The 22,096-nt window shown below is 45.5% G+C and overlaps 1 protein-coding gene across 4 annotated transcripts in view; it reads right to left on the minus strand.

Moving 5' to 3' along the window:
* drosha (drosha ribonuclease III) overlaps window positions 1-20,578 on the minus strand; it is an 87,955-nt gene extending 67,377 nt beyond the window's left edge. For 3 of the 4 annotated variants that reach the window (XM_061666836.1, XM_061666839.1, XM_061666840.1), the window contains exons 1-15: window positions 20,460-20,578; window positions 19,219-20,044; window positions 18,861-18,929; window positions 18,165-18,432; window positions 17,526-17,667; window positions 16,883-17,043; window positions 16,702-16,782; window positions 16,114-16,200; window positions 15,911-15,997; window positions 13,423-13,494; window positions 13,050-13,131; window positions 12,308-12,382; window positions 10,355-10,524; window positions 7,316-7,440; window positions 2,942-3,041 (exon numbers count right to left, since the gene is read on the minus strand). In XM_061666836.1, coding sequence (XP_061522820.1) covers window positions 2,942-3,041; window positions 7,316-7,440; window positions 10,355-10,524; window positions 12,308-12,382; window positions 13,050-13,131; window positions 13,423-13,494; window positions 15,911-15,997; window positions 16,114-16,200; window positions 16,702-16,782; window positions 16,883-17,043; window positions 17,526-17,667; window positions 18,165-18,432; window positions 18,861-18,929; window positions 19,219-20,042 — 2,343 coding nt within the window. In that variant the 5' untranslated portion in view covers window positions 20,043-20,044; window positions 20,460-20,578. Of the gene's footprint in view, window positions 1-2,941; window positions 3,042-7,315; window positions 7,441-10,354; window positions 10,525-12,307; window positions 12,383-13,049; window positions 13,132-13,422; window positions 13,495-15,910; window positions 15,998-16,113; window positions 16,201-16,701; window positions 16,783-16,882; window positions 17,044-17,525; window positions 17,668-18,164; window positions 18,433-18,860; window positions 18,930-19,218; window positions 20,045-20,414 lie in introns of all 4 variants that reach the window. The other variant, XM_061666838.1, reaches the window with a different exon arrangement.
* Between the last annotated feature and the right edge of the window lie 1,518 nt (window positions 20,579-22,096).

Consider the following 22,096-nt stretch of genomic DNA (forward strand, 5'->3'; position numbering starts at 1 on the left):
CCTCAAATGGAATGCCAAGAATTCTTGCCTCGCAAAGGAAATAAGAACAACAAAGGCATGAATAAATAATGCCAACCGACTTTGAACTCTGCATCAAAGTGAACACGCTCGCCCACTCCACGAGCACGCGCGCTCACACGCGCGATGTACACTCAGTGCACAGCTGCAAATGACATGGAAATGTTTGTGCTGCATGGTCAGGGGGAAGGTCATAGGCACTCATTTATTATTATAAGGCTGCAAGAGAAAGCAGTCATGCAGCTGATTTTTTAAATACACCTACGACATTTTTTTTAAGGCAAAATGTATTACTGTCGATGCCAAATTCTATTCTCATCTACATATCAAGTGACACAAATTCCCTACGACTGTGTTTATAGTCACAGAACACATGAAACAACACACAGCGCACTTTAAAAAAATAAAAAATAAAAACTGGAAAAAATAAGCTGCGAGAGATGCCTCACGACTGCATTGACAGTGCTCACTGCGGTCATGATACTTATTCAAATAAGCATTGAGAGACAATTAGCAGAAGATAAAAATGCCCACTTCCTGTTCACAAGGCTGCAAGACACTTTTTGTGACTCCACTAATCGCACGCATTTGTAATTTGTTGAATACTAAACACAATGAAGTCAGACACTGTGCGTTTTCTGACATTACGTTTATGAATAATAAAGATAGTCATCAATTGATTTGGATGGAGAGTACTATAAGCTACACTGCCACTCAGTTTATATTGCCAAATGACATAAGTATGGCATGTAAAATAGGTAGTTGTCTAGGTATGCAAGGAATTCTGGGCAAAAAAAAAAATGTAATAAAAAAACATGAACACAAATAAGCACGACTCAAACACAAAGACAAAACGGCCAATATTTCCTGACTGCAGCTCTGCGGCTATTGGAACACTTATAGAATGAACAGATCGTGAATAAAGCTGCTTTCGAACTTATGCTGCTAGTGAAAGATTTCATTCTAACTGAAGCGGGTAATGGTCACTCCAGTCCTGAAGATGGCTGTAATGTGCATTACAAATTGATCACAAATGGCCAAACAAAAGCAGGGGAAGAACGGATGAACATCATCTCTTGGGAAGTTTGGAGAATGCGTCACCGAAGGTTAATGGGTTCTTCCCAAAACTGTATGGAAATCTGTGAGCTACTTCTTGCGTAACATGCTGACGTATATCCACACACAATACATATCGTACATAGAAACACACTGGACAGAAAATAGCCTCCTTGGGGGAGGTAATGAGTCCTGACAGAGCAGGCGAAGACACAGCACTCTCCCTAGCAGCGCATGTGTATTTGTGCGCGTGCATGTGTGTAATTGCTGCGGTTTGACAGCAGGACATTCAGGCCCCTGTTGGCCAGAAAGCTACCTGGGAAAGCAACTAATTGAGCCCAACTTCTCGGTCCTTATTTGTTGTGAGTGTGTCAAGCAGGATGTGAATGCGCCGCAGAGGTGTAACAACGAGTCTCCGAGGGTTTAAGGAGGAGGAGGGAGGTAACAGGGCGGAGATGAAGTCCGTGCATATCACTTGCGCCGAACAAAGCGCCGCTCTGACCTTCGCACTTGTTGAGGCCGCGGCTCAAAACGCAACTCAAAAGGACGAGCCGCCACGAAGCACTTAGCGGAGCCGCACGCGCTGAATGAGAATGAAGAAGAAAAGAAAAAAAAGAGCAGCAACAATTAATTGAAAAGAGACGAGAGATATTTACGAGATGCGCTTGAGTGCACCAGGCTCGTCACATGTAAATGAGAGTGGAAATGAGCCAGTGTCATTTAGAAATGTCTACAAAGAGCAAACTACTTTATTTGTTCCTTCGTCAAAACCAGCACTGGTGTTACTTATGATGTTAACATTGCATGCTAAACACATTTGACAAGATTACCCTTAAAAATAAATGGATTAGAGAATTTTTTTTTTGGGGGGGGGGGGGGGCGTAAGTACATGGAGCAAAGACTCTCCGTAAATTCCACTAACAACCCAGGTTAAACTTGGCTGACATACAAAACAGTCTAGATGGATCACTTCAACAATAGGCCTATAATTACTTTCCTTTTAAGCCATGGAAATGGCACCATCTTGTTAAGTTTGTGAATAGCAAACCACAAATTGGTGGGGGCTCACTATAATATTTTGGATTTTCCTTCAACATTCTTTATAGTGTCACACAGAGTCTCGGTGTGCGTCATCATGTTTATGCAGAATAATCACCACATTCAGTTTATAATACCATATTGTATAGTACATAAATTAGGTACATAGGTAGGTAGGTAGATATTTTATTGATGCCAAATGGTATTGTATCATAATTAACAAAAGCAGGCGACACACTAAAAGTCTTCTCCATCTGTTGTCATTGTGCATTACTGCCACCTACAGGACCGGAGAGGATTATTATACTCATCCACTGGCCAGAAACGCACTCCGTTTCTCCCAGAACCTTTTTGGTATTCGCAGGAGTCTACGGTTAATACTCTTGTGGAGGTCTTCATTCATGTGGATTGGATTTCTAATTGTTACCTAATCAGTCATGAATATTTTATCCTCTGCGTTGTTTCAAAATACATTGTCACTCTTTACCTGGTCCATCAAAAATGCCTGTGCGTGAGCGTGTGTGTGTGTGTGTGGGGGGGTAGGAATCAAACCAAATTTCATAGTGATCTGATTATTGTAATTTAACATTTTAACAGGATTTTCCATGTATTTCCATTATAGCCATAGAAAGGATTTTCATCCATTTAACAAGTTCAGACATTTCTTTCTCCCTCTGTCACATCTCATCAGAGTAGATTGTCTTGTTATGGTTGCGTAGGATCTTATTACATTTTTTGTTGAGTGCAGTCTTGATGTAAATGTTAACTCTTGAGATGCTTAAGGAAATTCTACACAACCAACATTGCATGCTTTTTGGTGTGAACTCACCTCCCTCTGCGTCAGCTTCTGCTTATCAAGTTGCTTAACCTTGGGGCTGTTGGCCAGCAGGTGGCGCAGTTTCACGTAGCTCTTCCACAGCTTTTGGTATCTGGCAAAGAGGAAAGAGGGGGGGTTAAAAGGATTCCAACTCTCCAACAACACATCAATATTTCATCTGCTGCCTGCCTGATATTCAACTTAATTGGAGAGTAGCCTGCAGACATGGCACCATTAGCTGCTTTTGTTTCAGGGCGGCAAACGTCCGAGGTTCGTGTGTCTGCTGCTCGAACTCCGAGCAGAGTTCACCTGCCTTGGACTTTTTCCTGCACCTCACTTTCATTTTCCATTGTCTTTGCTCTCATTTGCATGTGAAAAGAGGGCCGGGTGTTATCGGCAAGGTGACATGTCGCCACCGTGGAGGCCCTCCCCCGAAAGCTCCTGCCCCCACATTTTCAATCAGGCCTTCTGATTGATGCACTGAGTGTGACCGTTCTGCTCCCATTCAGCAGACTTTCTCCTCATTTAGCCAGAATTATTCAATTATGATTGGTGGGGTTGGCGAGTTAAGGTGGTGCGGCTTGGCCGATCGGACAGAGTGAAAGGGCGAGAGACGAACGCAGAGATATATAGCGAGTGAGTGAGAGAGGAGGGGATGGGGCTGCTGCAGAATAGAAGAATTATACAGCTTTAATACCGGGGACTTCATTAGAGACCGAGGCGAGGGAATGAGACGGCTTTACGGTGGCGATTATCGGCTCGCCGCCTCCGCACGGAAGCATCCTGAGCGAAAAAGGAGACGTAGAGGGGAAGAATATCCAGCCTGCGAGGCCCACACGTCCCCAGTCTTCGCCTGTGACCTTTTCCGCAGAGCCGACGTGAGCGCTCTGCGACGTGCTCGCCTCTCCCGGCTTTCATTAGCATATGCTAACTCTTCCGCTGCACGCCTCCAACGTTATTATTCTGAGGGGTTATTTGTTATCAGGTGCTTTCCTAATGAAGTTGTTTGTGTTTAGTGACAAACAGAGGTCAAAATATCAGCGATCAGAAGAGGGTACTGGAACATTTTGAGTATGAATGCTTGTTTGTCTATATCTGGCCTGCCATTGGCTGGCAACCAGTCCATGGTGTACCGGCTTCTCTTGCCCAAAGTCAACTGGCATGGCACTCGAGCTCACCTGCTCACCTTTGAGGACAAGCACCATCGAAGGTGGATGGATAGAATTCAACTGTTTTGGACTATTGTTAATCACAATAAGATATCCCCCAATCCCCTGTATGATCAGTAGGGACGGTCTTGTCTTCAATCCACACCAACACACCGATGCCGCCATCGCAATTCTAAGCGTCGTTACGTCAAAGCCGGAAATGTTCACGTTAAATGTTAATGCTCCTACGACGCCGCCTCCTCCTTCACATTATCCCCTGGCCTTTGACATGTGGCTTCAGCAAAGGCCACACAGGAGCTTGAGGGTCCAGCGAGGGTGAGAACACAGCAGGGCGTCTTCAGTATAGGAACACGCTGCGTCCGTGGCCACGCCGCCACCTCGATCGACAGCGACGCGCTCCCCGGCGACACAGATCATTAGCGGTGGCGGGTAAAGCCTATGCGACGACGCCACTAATGACGTCCTAGCCTGTCCAGAAATTTGTTGCCGTGTGCCGCTTGAAGCCGTTTGACATGGCGGCGGGGCCTGTGAGGGATGAAAGCGCTCAGTGGGCAGGCGGCGAGTGGTGAGAACACTGGGTGAGTCGGGCAGAGGGAGCGCACATTAGTCCTGACTAATAGACCTCCTGTCCGGTCAATGCGGAGGAGATATTGTGATCGTTAGTGGTTAGCATGTCTGCCTCACAGTTCTGAGGTTTGGGATTTGAATTTTGGCTCCAACCTTCCTGTGTGAAGTTTGCATGTTTGCGTGGGTTTTTCCTCCCAGATTCTAAGACCATACTAATTAGCATCATTAACATTCAAGACTACCAGTCCATAGTTTGTCTATAAGTGCCCTGACATTGACTGGCAACCAATCTATTATTTTTCCATATGTGCCCCAGCATTAACTTGCGATCAGTCTATTGTTTATCAATATGAACCCTGACATTGGCTGGCAACCAATCCATTGTTTGTCGACATGCGCCCTGAAATTTGACCTTCACAAGCAATAATGTAATTGAATCTCAATAGGCGCTCGCTTTAAGTGAGCTAAGAGCGTTAGATTCTTATGAACGACACTTACATGATTACTCCGGGAAGTTGTTTGCAGGGTGAAGGAGGTTGGGCATTTGTGTTTGGCGATGTGTCCATCATTGCGCCACAAAATGTTGTGCGTTGACCAACGCGGGTTCTGTTTCCGCTAGCAGAAGCAAGCAGGAAAAGGAGACCGCCAAATACAGCGATGGAGCCCACTGCTTGTCATTCCAACAAAAGCTGGACTCGCCATTGGCCAAGCAGTATGTGGGGCGGCATTAGAGCTGGTGCGCTGCATGAGAAAGCTCCGCCCCTAAAACAAGCCAATTTTTGCCATTGCAAGAAATATTCTCTCATTATAGGTCTATAATTCTTGATTCTTTGGGGTATTTTGACAAAAGGATAAGGATGGTTGGGCGAACTCCCATGCACCCTCGAGGAAAAGGGTGAGAAGCTCGGCCATCCAGGAGGATCTCAGAGTAGAGCCGCTGCTCCTCCGCATTGAGAGGAGCCAGATGAGGTGGCTGGGGCATCTGATTCGGATGCCTCCCGGACGCCTCCCTGGTGAAGTGTTCCGGGCTCGTCCCACCGGGAAGAGACCCCGGGGACGACCCAGGACACGCTGGAGAGACTACGTCCTTCGGCTGGCCTGGGAACGCCTTGGGATCCCTCCGGAAGAGCTGGATGAAGTGGCTGGGGAGAGGGAAGTCTGGGCGTCCCTGCTAAAGCTACTGCCCCCGCGACCCGACCCGGATAAGCGGTAGAAAATGGATGGATGGATGGATAAGGAAAACTGGGAACAGTTTTAAAGTGTGAAAAATAAATGTCTCCTTTAAAAGCCAAGACATCGACTCTCGCACACCTTTTTTGCATCAGAAGTCCTCAGGGACAGCAGCTCTGATGATCTTCAACATCGCTTTTGTTAATTATGCAGCAGCACAGTACACTATTCCCACCTGCGAGCCCTGCGTCGCGTGCACGGCATCACTACGTGCGGGAAATACACCGCGCAAGCTCCTGTGGCGGATCCACCAGATGGAGGAGCCCGGCACCCGTGACGACGCATGTGAAAATGTCACACCGCTCGTCCTTGCCGCCATCTATTCCCTTTTCTAATCTATCAGTCTGCCCGCGCTTTGCCTTCCGCAAACTCTACACCTCCTGGTGGCGGCGTGCCGCGCAGAGGGGGCCCGCGCTCAGCGTCCAGGGAGACCGCCGGTGAATATGGAGGAGCGAGAACAAGGCAGAAAAAAGCTAAAACGAGCTGGATGACATTTATGTTGGGTCCGCCCAAATTGTTTCTCAGATTCCATTAAATAATGATCCTGAATTACTTCAAGAATTACCTTGAGACCCGTTTACATAAAGCAGTAGAGGTGGGTTCAATTTGGTAAACAATTTGTAAATTTAATTTTAAACTCCTCTCCCAACATTACCCGAAATTGATTTTTTTTTTTTTTTTTTTTTTTTTTTTTTTTTTAAATGCACTAGAAGTGTGAGGTTGTTTCAAATTGTCTGTCTCCTCTTTAGCAGGTAAAATACATGCTTTGCTGGGTTTAAGTCTGGAGGAGGAACATTTCACACCACAGCCTTTTTGTGGTATTTTTTTTGTTTTGTTTTTTTGGGAGGGGATTACACCCATTAGTCTCTTCTTTATCAAGGTGTCGTAGGTTTATGATGGAGTTCCCTTCCTACATCGGTGACATAACCCAAACTTGGATGCAAGTCGGAACGTCTGTCAATAACTACAACTAGCGCAGTAGTGAAATCGTAATTACAGAAAAATTGTGTATGAAAAACACTTCTAGGTCATAAATACAAAATAATTAAATGACAAAGTCGTCAATACCCGAGGCTGCCTTATTATGCCGCGTGACCAGATATGCCTGCTAGCTAGTATACAGTATTACGCATCATTTTATGGAAATGCCATTAAAAAAAAAGTATCTGTATGAGAAAGCCTTCGAGGCCACAAATACAAAACTTTGATGGAAAAACAGTAATAAGTACGGGCACAACCATTACACGCCATTTGTAACTTTAAAACATTGAACGTCAGACCTGTCATAAACCGAGGACCGCTTTGTACTGAACACCATAAACAAGCAAAACAAAGGAGGCAAATTTGTGATATTCACATCTGCATTCATCAGTCAAGTTAAATGGCCACTTGGCATGTACAAAGCAAAAACAGATCTTACTGTGGGTCTCCGGCATAGCTGAGCTGGGCGGGCCGTATCCCGAAATGAACGATGATGGGGAAGGTGATGACGTCTAGGTTGAACTGCTCCCGGTCCAGCTGGTCGATCCGCACCGAGCTCGGTTTCTGGGGAGCGTTAACACGAAAGAGGGCGTTAGGGGAGCGTGTTAGGAGTGTAAGTAAGCTCGGCGACCGAGAGCCGTCGTTCAATCCTCCGCCGCACGGGACGGCAGCGGCGTGCGGACCCGCAGACGCTCGTGAGTGGGAGCAACTGGCGTCCTCGGGTAGCCTGTCACACCTTTGACGAACGAGATCAGGCGAGGGGGCCACAACGCACGGTGTGATGAGCTCGCCAGCAGATGGCCCGAGGCCTGTCGCTCACCTTAACATTGGCCGCCTTCACACCACACAAAAACAAGAATTGTGAATGTGTTACTACAGCTACCTAAGTACAGGTACTGAGTGCAAAGTTGTTAAGTCAGTCGCTGCCATGGACAACTGGAGTCCAAAAATGCCAGTCAAAATATTCTAAAACGGCTGGTAATACGGGGAACTCTACTATTAAAACAGTTGGCAGTGATTGAGTTGATATGCAAATGTATGTTGTCATTCAGCAAAATTGTATGACTTAACTTTTGCCCTGCTTAACCGACTCGACTTGTTTGAAATTTCGCTGGAACTCGACTTGACTTGCGCGATTTTTGCCTCAGTAACTTGGGACTTTCTTGAAACTCGAGGGTTAAGACTTGAGACTTATTTACTGTATGACTTGCATGTTGCTGACTTACAGACTACACGCGCTAAAGGTGAGCAGCGGTCTTTGGTTTAGCCTGCTGTACAGCTGCTGTTAGGGATAATTCGTCGAACGCGGTGCCCTTACACGTCCACGCTGCTAATGCTGCTAATAATTACTAGCCTTTGATTGACAGCCAATGCAGTCATTAGCTGCCCCCCATCCCCCTGTGAGACCTTGAGCAAACACAGCAGAGGACATGTCTAATGAGTGTGCACTAATATTGAGGAAGCAAATATGCTGATCTATACTCGCAGTAAGCTCATGATTGCAACAGTGTCCGAAGAATTTTGTGATTATTTCATTAATTAACATCTTTTGTATCAATGTTGTGAATGAAATCATTTATCGAACAACAATGACAAATGAGTAATATTGAGAACTGAAGAGAAAATACAACAGCTGGACAAAAAGTATTGGATTTGTGTGTGGACTTAATAATCAGGATGTGAGGTGTGGCCCTGTTAAATATTTCGTCGTCCTATCGATAATTAGTTCAATAGCTGCCTGTTTTTACGCATAAATTACTTTCATTAAACCAACATTTTTTCATTAGGTGTTGAATAAAAAAACCTTTCAGGATGGGAAAAAAACAACAGAAATGGTGACGTCATCCAGTCCAATATGAGTTAAACATGAAAAGAAAAAAAAAAATTCCAAGACACGCGCCAAAGCAAATCTCTTCTGGCAAATGACACATTTCCTTCACTTTATGCACGTGGGATGTGTCCCAATACTTCTGCTTGGACATAAATATAGCAACAGTGGATAATTTATGATCTAATGGCTTGCCGCTCTGATGGAATTTTCTGGGTCAGTGGCAGGTCACACTCCAAAAATTGGACACTGGAAGCTCCGGTGAACAGCAGAAACGTTTCTGTGGTGTCAAGACCAAACTGTCATGACGAAAAAAAATATAAATAAATTCTGAACCCGAAGAAGCTTGGCCGTTCGATGTGAAGCGGTTGTTTCGCCTCTCTGGGTCCAGAATCAGCGGTTCATTTGCATCTCAAGAGGAACGGACATTCCTTCAAAGACGACAAGGGCCAAATTCTGGATATGGAAGACCGCTGGTTTTAAAGAAGTGTCAGAGAAGCCATATATGTCAAATTAGAAAAGCCATCTCTTAACAGAGGAGATAGTTGGAGACATCACCTATCGTCTGTCCTGACCACTCTTCCTCCAAAGGTCGCCTCATTCAACGGGAAGAGTGGCCCTAACGAACAAGACGTGAATGACAGATTAGTAATGCAGGATGGCCATTTCACCAACCAAACCGGGCAACAAAAACATCCTATTGTTGACCACTACCAAGGAAAACACCCACCGAAGCATAAATAAGGAGACTCCACAGCTAAAATTTTAGAACCTTTAGAGCCTTTTGGACTAAAGGTGAAATGTCTTCAACAAGAACAATCCAGTTGCCTAATCCTTGCGGATTACTGTGACCTGGATGACTGGCAATCTAAACAGACATGATTTGAGATACGGATGCTTGAAGTTACGAGTGTGGACTTGGGACGAATTACACTTGTATCTGACGACACCGTTGCATTAATAAAAATCATCATGCTTTGCTCAGCCCTGGTCCTAAATTGTCCCTCGGTGTGAATGCTTGTTTCTTAATACTGTATGGGCCCTACCACTGACTGGTGATCAGTTCAGGATTGTATCCCACTTCTCTCACCACAAGTCAACTGGGATAGCACTCGAGGTCCCTCGTACCCCTGACGAGAAACTAGATGGACATTACCCTGGGAACTGTGATAAATAGAAGAATGATGCAGTAGAAGTGACGTCTTCTTTTAATCGACTGCGATGGGGAGTGTTCCGGGCCGATTTGATGTTGAACCCCTCCCTTCCCACCGACGACCCTGACAGCGACGATTCAGAGCCGCCTCGGGGAGGAGCAGACTCAATAAGTCACGCTCGACAAAGGTCGTTGGTATGCAGCACTTTAGCCGGCCATGACAGCGCATCACCTTCACCTGGACGCAATTACTGTACGGCCCCTCAAAGGCTGCTCCGACACAGAGGTGAGCTAGCGTCACGGTGACATTAACGTGGGGGCGAGGTGGGGGCGCCGGGCGCTGCACGAGGATAGTGACGACCAACGCCCTTGGGATATTAGGTGAGCGTGCCGGGACAAACGGCACACCGGGTTGCGGACGCCCTTGGACGGCCGTCCTATGGAGAGGAAAGGAGAGGGGGGGGGGGGAAGAGAAAAAAAAAAAAGCCCTCGCTCACCGAGCCTGGGTTGGTGACGATCATGCCCTTGCACTCTTCCGCATACTTCTGCCACTCCAGCTCCTCCCACTGCAGCATGTCGGCGATCTCCTCCTCGGGGACCAGTGGCTTGCTGCTGCGCAGGAGGTAGAGCAGCACCTGGTGCATGGACAGCACCTCCTTGCCACCATCTGCAGAAACAACTATTAGCTCAAATCGAAACACCTCGCAAGCAATTTGGAGGTACAAGCGGAAAAGACGCAAAGCTTTTTTTATCTTCACACAAAAAGGTGCCACAAAATACGAGAGGATCAATGGAGAGTGGTTATAAAAAGTCTACGCACCCTGGCAGATTTTTGTGATATAAAATGAGACCATGATAAATCATTACAAAACTTTTTCACCATTAATGAGACCGATTTTTGGCGATAATATGGCTGGACAAGTGTGCACACCCACTTGACAAGTTCCAAAGAATCGTCAGTGTTGGCACAAAACCTTCAGTTTTCCACTAGAAACAAAGTCAGGAAAAGTCTACTAGAACAGCTGACCTTGATTCCGCGTCATACCTAGCCACTTTAAACGGTGCCAGGTGTGTGCTGACCTCAATTCAACATGACTTTTAATGTGATTGGGTAATTCTGAACACAGCAACATCCCTAATTATAAGGCGGATCCGCTGTTCTTGTAGGCTTTTTCTGACATTTTTGGGGGTTGTGTAGGCTTTTTATCTCCACTGTGTGTGTGTTTGTGTGTGCGTGTCAACATACAGCGGAACCTCTCGTCTTCAACACAATCCCATCCCAACCTCCGCCTGAGTCGCATTTCAAAACAACAGCTCTCATAGGAAATTATGGAAATAATTAGTCACAGGTTTAACTATACAACAGGGCTAACAATACAGTCAACGCCGTATTGTAACGTATTCTGTATACCAGCGTTTTAAGTAACATTTCAAACTGTCAGGTAAGTGAAAACAAATAGGCTGTCTGATAAACTACGTCACGATATAAAAACAACATGTTCCATTTGTCACCATAGGGTCACCATTGCATTCTGCGGTGACGTCACACACACAAAAAAAAGTTAAGGTTCGCCAACTCATACATGTTTTTTGTGTGGCCGTTTTGAAATTGTACCACCTCTGTGTACAAATTTCACGGTTTAGTTCCACAAGAGGGAAGTTATCATGTTAGCACAATAATCCAGAATAAATAGCACCAAAAAAAAAAAATCTTTAATGGTTAACATTGAACAAAATGTTTAAAAACAATTCAAAACCATAAATGTGAGCCGAATTGAAAGCAAGTATTGATGTATTTGAAAGAAAAGAAAAAGAGTCCCACCTCCACACACAAGCACAATAAGATCAATCAAACTGCAAGGGAATGGTTCAATGAAAAGCGTTGAGGTCATGGGTCAAGTACAGTGGGCTTAATAGACACTCGTGCAACAATGATTGACCTCCATGTAACTGTGTTTGCACGTGGACACGCACACTGGGCACTGGCGACTGGAAATGCATTAGGACACCAATATAAATTCATGTCCACCCACTCTCACTGGAAACGCACACAGACAAACACTGCATTGGAGCAGTTGTGTGCTCTTTGTAAGAGGAGGCATATACGTGTGAGAGGCCAGCTAAATGGGGGGAGGCAGGGAAAGAGAAATTGTTTATTGATGGAAGGCAGGTAGGTGGTTCTGCTACCATAACAACCGGCCAGTGGGGAGAAGTATGTGCGGCAGTGCAGCTGCGCCATCTAGCGGGAAAAAAGAGGTACTACGCTCTTTCCAGGAATGGAGCCAGTTTTGCTTAAAAATCAACTGGGCTGCTGGGCAGCATGGTGACCTGGTGGTAAGCACATGGATGGATGGGAAAAAACAACTGCGCTTCCCTCTCCTTTAGAAAAGTGGACAACAAGACCCTGCTGACCACCAGAGTAAGACGAAGAGGTGATATTCACGACTCACCGGGTAGGAACCGAACAAAACGAGGCATAAAGTGGAAGCGCTGGGATCCGACGGCATTATTCTCCCAATCTGGTCCTGGAATGGCATTGCAAAAAAAAATGCTTGATTACAAATCAGCCATTTAACAAGCTTCATAAAGAAGGAATTTAAGTTTTGATGGTCAGTCGGTGGACCTTTTACACATTTTACGGTCAGTCGGTGGACTTTTTACACATTTTACACAATCTGATGTGGTTTTAGGGCTGGACGATTAATTGATTATATCGATTAATTAGAATTTGGATGATTTGTTTTTTGAATAGCTTTTTGGGGGCAGTTTACAAAAGCACTTGCCAACTTATTCGGTCACTATATATTTTGCAACTTTTCTGACGCCCACCCCCCCAAGGAACGACTTTTCAATGACAAACGACGAACATTTCCCGCTAAGAAACAGACATCATCAGCAGAATCATGTTCACATTATTTTGTGTTTGCCAAGAAAGATGACCGATGGAAGACATCAGAGTCAATTGCACTGAAAATTGCCAAAGAAGTGTTTTATTCTCATGTTAAAGTAGAAAGTTTAGGCCAAGGTATGTGCTTCCAAAACAAACATTTTGCAACAGATTTGACTTAAACGTCAACAGATTTGACTTTAAGGCGATATCGTCCAGCCCGAGGTGGCTGCTGAACATAAGTCCGAGCCGCAACGGGAAAGTGCGGAGCAACATTATGTTCTTCAGCCTCGAATGCGAGCTACCTGCGAGGTTCCAGTCGTACAGCTCCAGAATGTCCTGGAAGAGGTAGGAGGCGAACAGCTCCAGGCCTCGGACGCAGTAGTTCTGCAGAAGAGAGACGAGCGTGAGCGCTCGGCGGAGGCGGTGGCACACAATGAAGACCGCCATTATGCAAGCGAATCCGACTTTCCGACTTTATCGCGTAAGCCACCTTATCGACGCCATCGTCCCCCTCGCCTCTTCTAAAAGGATTAGCACCTCGGCTCAGGAGGCACTGAGGTGTGAGGGAGAGACGCGTGGCTCAGCGGCTCAGGCGCTCCAGATAAAAACAAAAAAAAAAAAAAAAAAAAAAAGGGGTGAGAAAGGAGCGGTGAGATAAAAAGAGCTTGCACTGACCTCGGGCGCCATCTCTTCTATGAAGTGGATGGTGTAATCTATGTTGAAGCGGATCACACGGCACAATGGAATCTGGGATGATGAAAGGAGGAGAGGAGGCCGTGAAGAAAGGACGCGCCGACTCATTAGCGCCGCGCTAGGCCGAGGTGACGGCTTTGCGAGGGAACTCGTTAAAAGCCCGACTTTGGCAAAGCGGCGTGCGCGACCGCGGGGCAACAACGTGTACGTCTACGCTCGCGCTAGACATTTAAACAACTCAAATAACGCTAAACAGATAAGCCTGCCCCCCCCCGTTACACCTTCTTTGTTGTCCGAGCGGGGGCACTTTGTGAGATTAACCTGCGAGACACATCCACAGCGCTAACTCGCAGCGGGGTGAATATCGCGGCGCTGCGAGCCTTTTAATCCCCGCGACGCCACGAAGCGTTTACCCCCGGCTTTTAAAAGGCGGAAGGCTTTAAATGATCCAGTTCAAATCGCGGCTAATGCTCGGGACGCTCCTCGTGCGAGGAATATTGACCCAGAGGTTTCATATGCAAATTAGCAGTAAAACATGCCAGGTTGTAAACTTTGCCGACAACTAGTTCCACTAGATGACCTCATTGGTGTTCAACAGAGCTTTTAAAAGTGCAAAAAGACATACTGACCAAAAGGTTTGTTATTATAACACACAAGTTTGTAAATGTTTCCATGAAAATGATTGTACAGCAGGGGTGTGCAAACTTTTGGGCTCAAGGGCAAGATTCGGGTTTTAAAACAGGACACATGGGCCAGGTCGTTCGGTATGTAAAATGGTTTATACAATACCCATTCATTCAGATGTTTAATTGTATTATTTAATCATTCATTTATGCGGAATAACTAAATTGTTTGACATTTGTTATATATGTAAAAATACTTATTTTACTTACTTTTATTTGCAACAACATTATTAAATGTGATTAAAAAAATAAATGCAAAAATGTTTGCTGCTTAGTTTATTTTCATGATAACATGATTCACTCATTTTTTATTTAGAATAAATGTAATTACACCTTTTAACAATAAATTAATTAACCAGTGAACTCATGAGAAATGAAATAATAAAACAAATTTGAATTAACATTTTAACAGATTCTATTCACGAATTCATATATTCAGTCCGTTATGTACTGAAAAACTGTTTTTTTTTTTTTTTTTTTTTTTTTCGCTGTTTTTGTGCGCTTTCCAAAGTTGCAAGATAAAACGCTCTCTAATACAAAAGCAAAAGTACTGTTCCTTCGTTATTTTCTGGGTATAAACACCGAGCCCTGCCACGAATAGCAAAAATCCGTGATTAATAGACAACAACCCCACTCCACCCTCCAAAAAAAAAAAAAAAAAAAAAGGTTTAAACAAGATGGCGATAAAGCACTAACTACTTTGTCTACTGTCTCCCAGGAGTATGGCCTGACTAAATGAAGCTCCTCCCCTCACTTGGTACGCAAAACAAGATGTCACAAGATGGCGCCAAAGCAATATTTGTATATTTGGCGTGGCTTTTTCGGCAAATAAAGAGGATAATCTGTGAGTAGCTACATTTCACGAATAGTGAACCTGCATGGGAACATTGTATTTAACAGGACTTCGGCGCCATCTTGCGTCATCTCGGGGCCAAGGAACTATGTTGAAGTGAAGTGTCGACTGAAGATTACAAAAGGGTTGATTTTTTCCGTAATCAAATAGCATGCAAGACATTTATTTTTGAAAGGTAATGTTGGAAGATAAGTTTGAAATCATCATTAAGTGTTTTGGGATGATAATTTGTAATACATTTACAGTTAGCACTATTAATATAGGCAATTATAAACCTTTTTAGGCAGCTGTAAAATACTTGCAGGAGGGCTGGGTCCCTCGCGTGCAGTCAACGGATCATTTAAACGTCCAAAATAAAAACTTGGCTGGCGTTAGCGTTGAGAGGAGCTGCCTGAACGGGAAACTTTGCTGCTCTTTTACATGACAAATGTATTGAGTGCTCATTTTGACTGACAGCTAATTAACTTTACCACAGACTGAACAAACTCAGTCACAGTGCGGGACTTTAAGGAGGACACGTCGATAGATTAAAGTGCCAATAAATAGTGAAGGCTCCCTCTAAATTCACTCCACACAGCGATAGGACAACCTAATTCCCATCATTGAAATATAAAAACAACTTAACGCTTGTTCAGGGCATTACAGCTGTAGAATATCACTCATTTAAATGAATAAAACACTCTCAATGATTAGTTTGCTTCACAAGCGATGAAACCTTGCAGCGTCAACCAACTAAATTATGTTCTGGAAAAGCAAAGGGGCTTTTATTACACAATTATTTCCCATCCAAAATAATCTGTCAGAAAGCGTTAGGAATGAAATCACTTCGTGCAAAATGTAAGCAGTTTAAAATTCAAGCATTTCCACAACATTGACGCACATGTAGGAAGTTTAACATGAAAGTCTACGTTGCGATGGGGACGGGTGCGCTTACACTGGTGAGAGGAGTGTGGGAGAAGACGGAGAAGCCCTCGAAAAGATACTCGTGGTCGTCGTACTCGATCACTGTGGGACGGTCTGTCTGGGACACAAGCACGGGACAAGGACACCAAAACAAGTAATGCAACAAATATGGCACAACTCTTAATGTTTAAATACAAATGGCAAAAGTCTTGACGTTTAAGATGAAGTTCATACCAAGAAGTTGGTAGGAGGAGACACAGTTATCCGATAGTGGAACAACTTCCCGGCGTTGTTGTTCATCCCGCGACACGATTTGACAGACTGGAAAACACAAAATACAAAAGGTTAGAGTCGACCGAAGATGGAAGGCAGGAAATCAACACAAGACTGTCCTGAGAGCTGCATAACTCCACTTAAAAACAATAAATAAGAGGGAGGCCAGAATAGGAGTTGTGTGCTCCAGCTGAGGAAAATGTGCAATGAATTCATCCTGCACAACTCTTACAGCTCAAAATGTACGCATTTTGAAACTATGTTGCACCTCTATTCATTTATTTCTTCTTTTTTTTTTTTTTTTGTAATGCACACTTCTAACTCTAGTGATTTAATTAAAATGACAATTCTACCTAAATAAAAGTCTGATAAACGGTTCTAAAAGATGAAATGTAAATGTAACTCAACTGTTGAAGCCACTGTAACATAATGCACAGTTTGAACATTTAATTCAGAGAGTCTTTGTGTACCACGAGAGGAAGCCCCGCACACCACACGACCACAAGAAAGAAAGATGGCGGGATGAGGGGAAAAAAATGCTCGTCGCACCTCCTCCCCTGGGTAGATGCTGTGGCGGATGCCGGTGCGTCGGGCCTTGGCGCTGCACTTGCACAGAGGACCGTCGTTCATCTGGAAGCGAAGAAAGCGTTAATGCAGATCAGACACAGCGATGCATCACTTCAACACCATTATCGTCACAACAAGGTTATAGAATCGAGGGGAAGCGGACCTGTCCCGGGTCGTTGTACCACAGCTCCTCGTGAAGTCGATCCGGGTGCGCTTTCTTCCTCTTGATCTCGGCAATGACGTCAAACAACTCCGAGTCCGAGCTGCTGGAGCAAGAGCTTCCCTCCCCGTCCGACTCGCACTCCGACTCGCTGCTGCTGTTGCCTAAAAGCACGCAAGTTCATCTTCAGATTTTGTCAAGAAAACAAACAACATTTGAAACATGAAAGCGTTCCGCATCTATTTCGGTGGTTCTCCACCTTTATCGAGCCAAGGCACATACTTTGGAGAATGTAAAGAAATAAACTGGCTTTATGAAGTGTCATTAAGCCAAAAGTCAATCAACAGCTGAAAGTGCATCAGCGACTTTTTTTTTTTTTTTGGAAAGTCATTGTCTTCAGAAATAATGATGATCTCACCTCAATTTACTCACGAATTACACAGATTAAATATGGCTTCCGCCATTTAGTTGAACAGCGATTAATTGTACTGCCTGTCACTATACATCACTGGCATAGATAGATGAACAGGTGGCTTAATTGTAGTAAATGTATAATATTTTTTTTCAGACAAATTTAGTGAAATTACATCATTTCCGGCAGCACGTTTGTGGCTGGGGAAATCACGGTTCTATTCTATATCCGCACCGGGATCCTCGTCCAGTTTGGTCTTCGGCGGTTCCCACTTGGGTCGAGACTCCTTGGCTCTCGTCTGCCTCTTTCCCAGCTCCTCCTCGAAGCGCTCGTAGAGGGCTCGCAGTTTACTCGTGCCGACGACGGTTGAATCTCCCTGCAGGGGGGGGGGGGAAATAAAAAAATAAAAAGTGTATACCTTGAAACCCATAGGGACAGACACTTGCTGCGAATACCTAATAAGGAGAGTATTTAACGCTAGGCCGAAATAAATTGCTTATATTAATAGTTTACACCGTAAATATACCACAAACTATGATCCCAAAACACTCGAATATGACTCCAAACTCATTTTACAGCATTACCCTTCAAATAAATGGCTTATGGATTTCGTTTTGAAATGTATTGTAGAATCGGCACAGCAAAAACACACATCCAACAAAGACTGTGCAACTCTGTAACTTTTACGAACAACTTTTAGCTCCTCCCCGAGATACAAACATCTTTGAACAATCGCAATGTTATCACTTCAACATACTTTCTTGACACCAATTACAGCTTCAACGGCCAGGGGTTCACTGTAACTACAACGAGAATTTTCTCAGACGCTAAAAGAAACGTCGAAATGACGACTGAATGGAATAGCGTGAATACCACTTGATCCATGGGGTCGTTGGAGTAGAAGTTCTCAGCGTGGGTGCAGCGGATCCAGGCGGGCTTCAGCAGGTCAGCGTCGTCTTTCTCGTCCTCGCCCCGCTCGGCTTCTCCTCGCTCTCGCTCGGCGCCGCTGACGCAATCCTCGGAATCTCTGCTCCGGCCGGAGGAGTAGCCGCGGTCTCGGCTCGGAGCCGACGAGCACTCGGACTGGCGGTCCCGCTCCTCCTCCCAGCGACTGCGCTTCCTGTCTCTGCTGCTCGAGCGACTTCGGATGGAGGGGGTGGGAGGACAATAACAAAAACGTGAGGGCAGATACGTCAAATGTGAAGACGGAGATGCTAAATGTGACGATGGACATCAAATGCAACAGAGACAGAAAAATGTGATGGAGAGGTCTAACGTGACGACAGAGATGTTGAAAGTGACAACAGGTCTAATATGAGAAATTAAATGCCCCAAACATCACATTTTACATAGATTTTAAATGTGACAACAGAGACGTAAAGAAGTAGTAGTATGTTTTGTTTCGATAAAAACAAAAAGGTAATTTGCTTAACAACAGCACCAAAAATTTGAAAATACATCTTTAAGCAAAATGTGTCATTACGTATATATTCGCGGTCTGTGATTAATCAAATTGATCAACTGACAGCCCTAACAAAACAAAAATTAGACAAGCCCAGCAGGTCATACCTGCGAGGCCTCTTTCGGTGTCGGTCAGGTGACGGGGACCTTCGACTCTCTCGGTGTCGATAGCGCTCCCTATATGCACAAAAACAACACACAATTTAGAAACTGATGAACTTTAAGCGAGGGTTATTAGCGCTGAGGGTTTGTCTTTCATACACCAACGTGGATTTTCTTATGTATACTTCCAAGGTTGTTCCAATTAATGCGAGCAAGAACCCTCAATGATGTCATACATTTTTTTTTTTAAATATATATTTTATGGTTAATCATGGGCGAAACTTTTTAAAAACAAATCCTGCTCAAACCCATTTTTTCTCCAACGGGATGCTTGCCGAATGTTTCAGCCTTTCGTGAAGTTTACCTGCTGCGATCGCGGCTTCGACGTGCGCTGCCTGGTGAGCGTCCTCTGTCATACTCGGACCTGTACCTCGCGCCCTCGCTCCTGCCGTGCCTGTCCGGGCTCCTGCCGCGGTCCTTGCGCCCTCCGGGAACGTCCACGCGGCGCCTGTCCACGTGGCCGGCGTAGCCCCTCTTCCGGTGGTCATCATGGCGATATCCTCGCTCGGGGGAGCGCCGGCTGCCGTCGCCGGGTTTCTCGTGCTCGTACTGCCCCCTGTGGTGGAAACTCTGCTCAGGTTTGAACGAGCCGGGGTTTTGGGCGTATCCCGGGCTGAAGACAGGGGGAGGGAAGGGCGGATGCGGAGGATGGGGGTAGCCCATGTGGTACGGAGGAGGGTAAGGCACGGACTGGGTGGGCACGGGGGGAGGCACGGGCGGGTGCGGCAAGGGCGGCGGGGGCACGGGCGGCATCATGTACGGGTGGTAGGCGTTTTGCGGCATCTGTGAGCCGGTCACGGGAGTCCCTGGCAAGGGGGGAGGCGGAAAGCTAGGCGGCGGGTCAGGGAAGCCCTGCACAGGCGGCTTGGCGAAGGGCGGACGCACGGGGCACGGGTGAAGAGAGCCCGGCGTCGGGGGAGGCGGTAGTGGGTACGACATGAAGTCGGGGTGCGGGGGCATGTAGCCGCTGCTGTTCCCGTGGTAACCAGGCACGGCGGGAGCTTGAGGGTCGTAGTGGTACGAGGGTACCGCGGGCTGAGGTGGCGGGGGCCTCAGGTTGGCGGCTCTGTAGTTTTGGCCGGGGGGCATTCCTCGCCTGGGACCCCCGCGGTCTTGATGGAAAGACATGACTATTGGATGAGGGGAAGGGGGGGGAAAAAGGGGGTGGGGGGGAAATTGGTGAAATATGCCCTTAACAACAACACGCATCACAGCAATAGACCTTTTCATCATGTTTGTAAAGGTTATTGCAAGCCCAACTAGCTCGAACAACATTTATGAAAGGAATGGAACAAACAATTCTTGAATACACGCTCATCAAGATAAGAGCCCAAAAAAATGAATGTATCGACAATCAAAGTATTCAGAAATCAAAGTAAAAAGCGAAATGTTTGCATATTGTTAAAACACAAGAAATCGCACAGAACATCGGTGAATTGGCGAGCCAACTTGCTAGCGACCTACCGGCTTCGCCAAGCAAGACTACGTGAAATATTTCACCTTATCGTTGAACAACCACGATGAAGGCTCGGATATGCACCTCACCTCACCGAAGCCTTCTCGTAAAGCGCTCGAATCCAAATGACGGGTGAAATCGAGCAGGTTATGACGACGTTTGCTAGAATGAAGACGACTGCAGTGTTTCCAGCGTCCGAACAGTCCGTGTTTCCAGCCAGAATGCTTACGAAGAGACTCTCAAAAGGGCCAATCAGAGACCTGCATTTTAGTGACTGGCCAATGATAACGCATCGTGATGTTTCACTTCTGGTGTTCACCAATTATCTGCTCAACCGTGTTTCAAGTCGGAAGGGTTACATGAAGACGCACGCATGGACCAATCACAGGCCTCTCTTTCGATAACTGACCAATGGCAGGAGGCTGTGCGGTTTACTTTGGGTATGCATTTACACGTGCGTCTATACAGCCTAAAAAATAAATTGATTTACTTACTGCAGGAATATAAATTAAATAAGGTTTTTATGGAGCTTAAATTTAACGGTTTGCATTAATAGCACTGATCTCCACTTTTAGAGCAACGGAAAAAATATTGAGTACACCTGCACATCTTGAGGAGGTGCGTAAAAAATTACACTGATTTGACGATAACAATTATTTTTTTTTCGATGTAGCTAACAAGGATTGAATACTTTAACAATTGAGTGCAGTTTGCAATGATGTGTGACCACACAATTCCGTGCAGTAACCAGAACATCATGTGGCTATGGTGCCAGTCTCGGCGGCCTCTAGAGGGCAGCAGAGGAATATTATGAAGCTGCATCGTTGAAGCTGCGTTACCATGGCAACTTCCATGCTTTGCACAATGGAGTATCCGGGGAGGACGGAGTTCATTGACTTTTTCAGGCCAAACTTCATCCATCCATCCATTTTCTGAGCCGCTTCTCCTCACTAGGGTCGCGGGCGTGCTGGGGTCTATCCCAGCTGTCGTCGGGCAGGAAGCAGGGTACACCCTGAACTGGTTGCCAGCCAACCGCAGGGCACATAGAAACAAACGACCATTCGCACTCACAGTCATGCCTACGGGCAATTTAGAGTCTCCAATTAATGCATGTTTTTGGGATGTGGGAGGAAACCGGAGTGCCCAGAGAAAACCCATGCAGGCACGGGGAGAACATGCAAACTCCACACAGGCGGGGCCGGGGATTGAACCCGGGTCATCAGAACTGTGAGGCTGACGCGCTAACCAGTCAGCCACCATGCCGCCGCTGGCCAAACTCGTTCTGTGCATTCTTAAAGAACGGTAAGGGGTTCTACGCGCTCCCGCATCACTCTGAGCGGAAAGCCATGAGACACGCCGCGCTTTATTTTTTGATCCATCCCATCAGGTGACGCTGCGAATTCCTGCCTCACAGCATTAACTCGAATGGCACACACGCATGTACCAGCCCAGGCTGCACTTGTTTGTTTAAAAAGAAAGGGATGTATGAATAATGTGGATGTATTCACACCGTTTTTTCATACTGTTTTGTGCTTATTAATGGCATTGTATAAATAATAAGCCCCGTGTGTAATAATATTGAAACAATAACAATAATTAAACAAGAAACAACCACATACTAAGTTAACGTAGTAGGAATAAGGATTGTATTGTTTATGTATTTGTGTATTAATCCTACCCTCTGTTTCCATTGGTTGGTTGGAATTGAAACGTTTGAAGTTTTGAA

The sequence above is a fragment of the Phycodurus eques genome, chromosome 21, assembly GCF_024500275.1.
Source record: "Phycodurus eques isolate BA_2022a chromosome 21, UOR_Pequ_1.1, whole genome shotgun sequence".
Lineage (NCBI taxonomy): Eukaryota > Metazoa > Chordata > Actinopteri > Syngnathiformes > Syngnathidae > Phycodurus > Phycodurus eques.